This window comes from Haplochromis burtoni, unplaced genomic scaffold, assembly GCF_018398535.1.
Source record: "Haplochromis burtoni strain Fernald_Lab_line unplaced genomic scaffold, NCSU_Asbu1 Contig_599, whole genome shotgun sequence".
NCBI classification, from domain to species: Eukaryota; Metazoa; Chordata; class Actinopteri; order Cichliformes; family Cichlidae; genus Haplochromis; species Haplochromis burtoni.
This window is the reverse complement of record NW_024582960.1, coordinates 9,588-16,786: the sequence shown is the minus strand read 5'-3', so window position 1 is coordinate 16,786 and position 7,199 is coordinate 9,588. Positions and strand designations below refer to the sequence as shown.

The window sequence follows — 7,199 nt, the reverse complement described above, 5'->3', positions numbered from 1 at the left end:
CTGTAGAAATTATTAGATGCTGACTTAATAGACAAATGTGTATTATCATTGATAAAACAGTGGACTTTACCGTTTTCATTTGAATCTGGGTCTTGAACATTCATCATCGCAACAACAGTGTTAGGTTTAGAGTGTTCAGATATCATATTTGATTTTGACATTATATTAATCGTTGGCTTGTTGTCGTTTATATCCACCACTTCAACGATAACTTTGCACGAATCTGTAAGTCCACCATCATCACTTGCACGTATGTTAATATGGTAATTTCGTGCATTTTCATAATCAATGTTTCCAATTAATTTTATTTCTCCACTTTCTTCATGTATCTGAAACAAGGCATGCGCTTGATCTAAACTGTTTGTAATGGAATATTTTATTCTACCATTTGATCCATGATCTGCATCTGACGCACTAACACTCGTGACAACTGTCCCTTCCGGGGCGTTTTCAAAAACAGTGGCTGTGTAGGTGGACTGCGTGAAGACAGGCGCATTATCATTAACATCTAATACCGTGATGAAAATTCGAATTGTACCTGACATTTGCGGATCTCCGCCATCAAAGGCTGTTAGAACTAGTGATATCGACTCTTCCTTTTCTCTGTCAAGAGGCTTCTGTAAAATCATTTCAGCCTTTTCCGTTCCACTACCTTGACTGTCCCCTTTCAGTACAAAATTATCGGTAGGTTTAAGCTCATATTTCTGAAGACCATTTTTGCCGACATCAAGATCAATTGCTCTGTCCAGAACAAATTTTCCTCCGATTACAGCAGATTCACTGATTTTAAAGGTTACCTCGCTTTTCTCAAAGGTGGGGGGGTTGTCATTTATGTCTATAATCTCGACTGTGACACTGTAAAACTCCATAGGGTTTTCTAAAATGATCTGAAAATGTAAAGCACAAGGTGTTGTCTGCCTGCAAAGCGCTTCTCTGTCGATCCTCTCTTTGATTAGAAGAAGTCCGCGTTCCCCGTTTAGCTCAATATATTCCACACCGTCTCCCGTATAAACGCGAGCTCTTCCAGATTTCAGTCGTTTTGTATCCAAACCCAAATCCTGGGCAATATTACCGACTAAAGAGCCACTCGGCATCTCCTCGGGAATAGAGTAGCTGATTTGGCCGATGACTGGACCGAGATAAAAGACCAAGGAAAACAACAGCGCTTGCCATTTCATTGTTCTGTTCGAACTGCTCCCCTGGAAAATTAGCAGGAAAAAACTATTATCCACAATTACCGAATGTCCCTTACAGGTGATAAAACACAGACATCACTCCGAAACCATTTGAATCGGTTAAAGAAAGGTTGAAAACGGCTCTAGTTAAAATGATCTCCGACGTTTGAACACGACGTCTTTCTCTCTGTGATATCATCATGGCGAGCGAGGTTTCTCTTTAAATGTGCCCTGAAATATCAACACACTGGCCAACAGCGGCCCTACGAGTACATAATTAGGAACTACAGAAAACGCCTGGAAAACTAAAGGAAAACCCTGTTGTGCACGAAGGCTTATTGTTTTTACAAATACCAGGATAACACAGCCCATAAAAGAGTTAACGTCTGCAACACTAGAGAATACTAGTTCCCTTATTTTAGTTGAACAGATCACAGAGTCTATATTCTTTACGCATACCACTGAACTGAACGATTAAGTCATGATGATATCTGACGAGTTACTTAAAAATACTGTCACAAATTCAACAAAGCGAAATACATGACATAGATAGCCCCCCCACCCCCGCCAAGTTTATATTGAGTTACAGTCTTTCGACGAGTCTTGGCAAAAAGAGACGACACGATTTATGTTCAAATTTTACACCATCACCAATAACTAAACGTCAAATACTAACATACCTTCACATGTTGACAAAACATCAATACGTTAAGATAGACACCCATTGTCAAAAGCGATGGAACAAGTAACGTGCCTCTGTCCATGGTGCTGATTCTTGACTAGCGCTAGTTGGTTCTTAGTAAAAACTATGAACAGAAAAAAAAGTTTACGCTTCAAAATTGGCAAGATCATTATATAACTAACCTCTAGAGGAGAGTCTGGTTCATCCAGGATGCTCTTTTCACTCTGTATCCGCTGCATCGTTCCTGTAGAACTGGGGTCCATTATCAGCACGTTCTGACTACCAGCTCTGCCGAACTTACAGTCACTCTTTCTGGAGTCAGTCGTCCTGCACACCTCGTAATTGTACACATGTGGCAGAGTCCCTGTCCCCAAAGTGTCTGAGTAACGTGGTGGATAATATGGAATGACAGGCAGGTTGGAGTGATACAGGATGCGAGACTGTCTCCACCTGTAGATTTTGACTGATATAATAACCACTAAACACGTGATGAAGAGGAAGGAAACTACAGCCAGAGCCAAGACTAAGTAAAAAGTCAGGTTGTCATTGTACTCCTTGTCGTGTGTCAACTCAGTGAACTCCGACAGCACTTCAGGGAAGCTGTCCGCCACCGCCACGTTAACAACGACTGTAGCTGAACGAGAGGGCTGCCCGAGTTAGTTTAGGTTGAGTTTTAGGAACACAGTGTAGAACAGATCAAATCACGGTTTAGGCAAGCCTGTTTAAAACGGATTTCTACTTGTCGGTGGATTTAAACAGATTCCTTTTATTTTTCATACTTCATGATTTGGTGAATTTTTAATCTTTATACGATAAACAATAGCCGTGATTTTTTGACAACGGTGTTATTATGACTGGTAAGTGTCTGAGTATCGAGGTATAATATGGAATGACAGGCAGGTTGGAGTGATACAGGATGCGAGACTGTCTCCACCTGTAGATTTTGACTGATAACTCTGGTCCGACAGAAATGAACGGCACTTACTGATTACTTCACTTTTCTGCCTCAAGTTTATGCTGTGAGCGTGAGGCTGATAATAATAAGCTCAATTCAAAAGATTCCCAGCAAGACAATGCGAAAGATTTTGTGCGTGGGCATATAGCCAATGAAGAAATGGTAATGCGAAGGAGTATCTTCATTAAGGACCCTGATGACAAGACCCTGATTGGACTTAAGGTAAAAGTCAGGTTGTCATCTGTACTCCCTCTGTGTCGGTTCACGGTAATGTGTTCTATACCGGAAGACAGCGTCAGTACATCGAGGCTGATAAGGAAAGAGGATGTGAGTCAACTCAGATCGTCGAATCCTCCGACTAATAGACAATTAGAGGCGAAAGAGCTGTATCCGATACGACACCCGGCACGAACGGGCTGTCAACTACACAACTGTAGCGTTAGCAACGAGCAGGAGAGCAGCCCTAGCAAGCCTTGTTGTTTACATTTTCACCGATTGTCCATCCACTAATATAAACACGTCATCGTTGTTTGACGATGCATTCTTTAATCAGTGATAGCTTAGAGCGCCACCGTGAATTAAGATAGTGTCTGTATCCTCTCTCTTTCTTTACGTAAGGCCTCCTTATAAACAGCGCTCAACTGTCTCGGTAGTGGTTTATTCGATGCTATGTATGCCTCTATAGGGAGTAATTTACGAAAAAGATATGCTGTCGACAGGAGCAACATCAGTTGCTCGAACCACTCTTTGCAGTCACACGATAGCCCACCCATCTGATCACGAATCGTGCTCTAGTTTATGCGAGACTAAAGGAAATGACCAGTATCCGACTGAATCGTTGCTTAATACGGATACTCTATATTCACACAGAGAAGTTCAACAGATACTGTTTTGTCTTGCTTAAATTGCAGCTCACAAAGTGTACAGAGAATGTGAGCGAAGAAGAGTAGGAGTTATACTTTCTTAACGCGTCCAGCTATCATTATGGATTTCGACGTACGACAGTATCGCTGAAGACTGTATAATCTTTGGATTGTGTGACTAGCCGGCCGATTCGAAGCATCCCTGCTGGTTCTCTGAGCAGCGAGTACGAGTGGGAGACTCTTGTTATCTTTCTCTGTAGTCATAAAAACGAGCGCTATTTTGCGAATGTATGACTGAGTGCATAGCAACTCTGCATCTTATTCACCGTAGCACTAGCACGACACATACTGACAGGAGAGAATCTGGCACTCCGTTAGGAGGAGCCTCGCTAAAGAGTGTAGACAACACTTGGCGTTCTGGTTCCTGATTAGTTCGAGCCGTCTGAGTGGTGTGCTTTGAACCGTGATAGAAAGAACCACTTGAAGAGGTGAGCACTATGGTCTGAATAATTTTTTGCTAAGACTGAGGTCGTCATCCAGTGATCTTCTACTCATAAGAAGTGTTGCATTGATTATCATTAACGTTCTGTAGATTCGTTGATGTATGTTGTGATGTAACGCTGTTGGATAGGGGAAAGTGACTGTACATCCCGCATAAAATCAAGCAGGTCACTATAGTATTTAATCAGATAATAGATGCGACGAGATGCCCATAATTCTTTGTGTGCCTCTCGATATCACGCAAGCTCTCATAAACTTATGATGTGAAATAAAACCCATTTACTCATTGAGTCTGTATTTTTGGGAGATAGACTTGGAAATATTGCATTTCAGCTCGTCAAACTGGGGAATGCATATCTATGTATATCCAGAACACAAACGACTCCCGGTTTTAAAGTTCTGTGAATCTGTGATCGTGTAGTGGGTATTAATGAACCTGTAACTCTTGAAATTACAATAAAATGGAGTGTTTGATGTGATGAGTACATCTTGAATATGATTTCTATCTTGTCATAATAGATGAATAAGATTTATTTTAGCATTTAGAACAATTCCTTCTGTTTGATGTTAGTATGTTCCAGGTCTCAATGAAGATCACAAAGAAGAGGCTTGAGTACACTTCACTATCTCGCTCGAACTCAGTGAATGAAGAGCATCGGCCTCCTCCGCGTCTGTATCTCTAACTCTCTCAATATCTACACTCTTGATAAGTGCTGTAATTCCGCGTTATTATTCATAAGCAATCCTATCTTTCCTTCTTTGAGAGTCAAAATGAGGCTCCTGTTAGCACACGCACTGATGGTATTACATTTACACTTCTCTGTTTGGATTGACTCACTTAAACACGTTGAGCTAAAACACGTCCATTGCTTATTACCGATTTATCAGATATGTATAATCTCCGTTTGTAATCCATCTCTTGTATTACAGATGCACTGTACAGTGTGCGATACTACATCGCATACTTGTGTGTCCTTTCACGCGTGTAGATTCTTCTTGGTCGGAATAAGTGCCATGTCTCGCTGCGTCCTTTTATATGACGGGCCAGATCAGTCTTTGTGAACATTCAAGTGGTGCAGAGTCACAGATTTATGGTCCTTCACAAATTTCCTAGAATCACAGTGAACACGTGACTAATGATGCAAATTAAATGAAGTCTCCCTCGAACCCAGACTCTGCGAACTTCCTCCCGTAGCCATTCTCGTAGTTCACCAGTGCTCTCAACAGCCTGGATGCACTAACATTAGATTCGTTCTTATTTACTGTGCCTCCTGGACCCAGTGCTGATGGACTATTGGTCGATACGTAGAAACATTGTCGGTGACCTTGTTGTAGTTTCCTTGTGGAACAGGCATGATGACCTTTAGTTTTAATACTAATAAAATGATCTATGAAGACAAAGCTGAACAGGGCCCTGTTGAAGAACTGCTGTGTTACCAGAACATGCAGAATTTCAACTATCGCCCTATTGTCGTGAGTAAATCTATCTCTGCTTTCTGTAACACGTAATTATACAGTCCGAATGACTTTATGAGGTACAATAGAGGCAGCCTCTGCGGATCTCATGCCAATGACTCAAGAGCTCTCGTTTCTTCTGAATTCCCGGGTAAACGTAGGCTGTGCCTGAATGCTTCGGAGTTCAACTAGTTGTAACATTCTATGAGTAGACTTACATGTACCGTAATCTCAATGCCTTACTCTCTCGATAACAGCCTCTTGGCTCCTGCTTTGTATGCCTCCTTTCATCAAACGTGTTCTCGTTATCATCAAGGTATCCTATTAACTCAAGTAGGTATACACCCGCGAGATCAGCGTCGTAGGCCATCAGAGATACCTCACCTGCGTGGTTGTCTCTCCGTCTTACTCAAAGCTACTCTACTTGATTCTATCCGTTCGCCTTCTGGGCCATCTTCTACCAAGCAGTGCCCTCCCTATCATTTTTATTAACACCCGAGGTATTCTACGACTGCGCCCCGCCCTCCGTTGGGTACGCGTGTTGAGCGGTTTACCTGAGTTTCAAGCCTTTATGATTCTAAAGCACTAAAATCATAGCTATGTTCAACACAGGCCTTTGGCCATTTCTTCCGGACATGAGTAGCTGCACCTGCCGAGCACGCTATTTGAGAATAGGCTAGACGAAACAACAGTACTTGCCGTCTCATTGTTCTGCAAGACCCGATTTCCGTTCCTTCTACACTAAAAAAAGAAGCATTTGTCATGGAGAGAATATGAAGACAGAAAAAAAATCGTTCGCATTCCAATTATAAGAATCAAACGGTGTAAGCAGGTATAGAATTCCTTGCAGTGCTTCTTATAAACCCGAACAGTCTTTCTGTCTGTACGTCGAATATTTCCACGCAAAAGGGAAGACACAGAGGAATAAAAAACATCCAGCCAAATCGCAACACCCTTGCCAACAGCGACCCTTTGAGTTGAAAATACAAATTACAACATTCATTCTCAAAAACAATGAATTCAGTGTAAAGCCACGCTATTAAGTCTCATCTAAACCTCGAGTATCCTAAATTTAAAGATTTTAGGATATCTGCAGCTTACAGCATATATCGTTTAATTATATATTGAAACATCTTAGTAAAAATTACATTGTGCAATTATAAAATAAATATATCCTAAATTAAAGCTGACACGAATTACAGAAATTAAGTCCAGTCTTAATGAAAAGGACTCTGGAATGCTGAAGTTGAAAAATTAAGGTGTCGCTGTCTGTGGTGCTGAACGGCGATGTAAGTTGATAAAAACTTTGCAACGCATCAACGCTAAAAGATACTGGTTATGTTTAAAATTGTAACTGTAACTGATGTAGTTTCCTAACATCTAATGGAATGTCTGTCTATTTACCTCCAGAATATCATGAAGCATAAAAGGCAGAAAAAAACATGTATCATTTCATGAGGCTAACCTCTAGAGGAGAGTCTGGTTCATCCAGGATGCTCTTTTCACTCTGTATCCGCTGCATCGTTCCTGTAGAACTGGGGTCCATTATCAGCACGTTCTGACTACCA

At 41.3% G+C, this 7,199-nt stretch overlaps 1 protein-coding gene across 1 annotated transcript in view; it reads right to left on the bottom strand.

The window, feature by feature from the left end:
* Window positions 1-1,187: 1,187 nt before the first annotated feature.
* Window positions 1,188-7,199, bottom strand: part of LOC121812457 (protocadherin beta-16-like) — a 7,700-nt gene continuing 1,688 nt past the window's right edge. Inside the window, exon 2 of the mRNA XM_042214687.1 lies at window positions 1,188-2,513. Coding sequence (XP_042070621.1) covers window positions 1,884-2,513 — 630 coding nt within the window. The 3' untranslated portion in view covers window positions 1,188-1,883. The remainder of the gene's footprint in view (window positions 2,514-7,199) is intronic.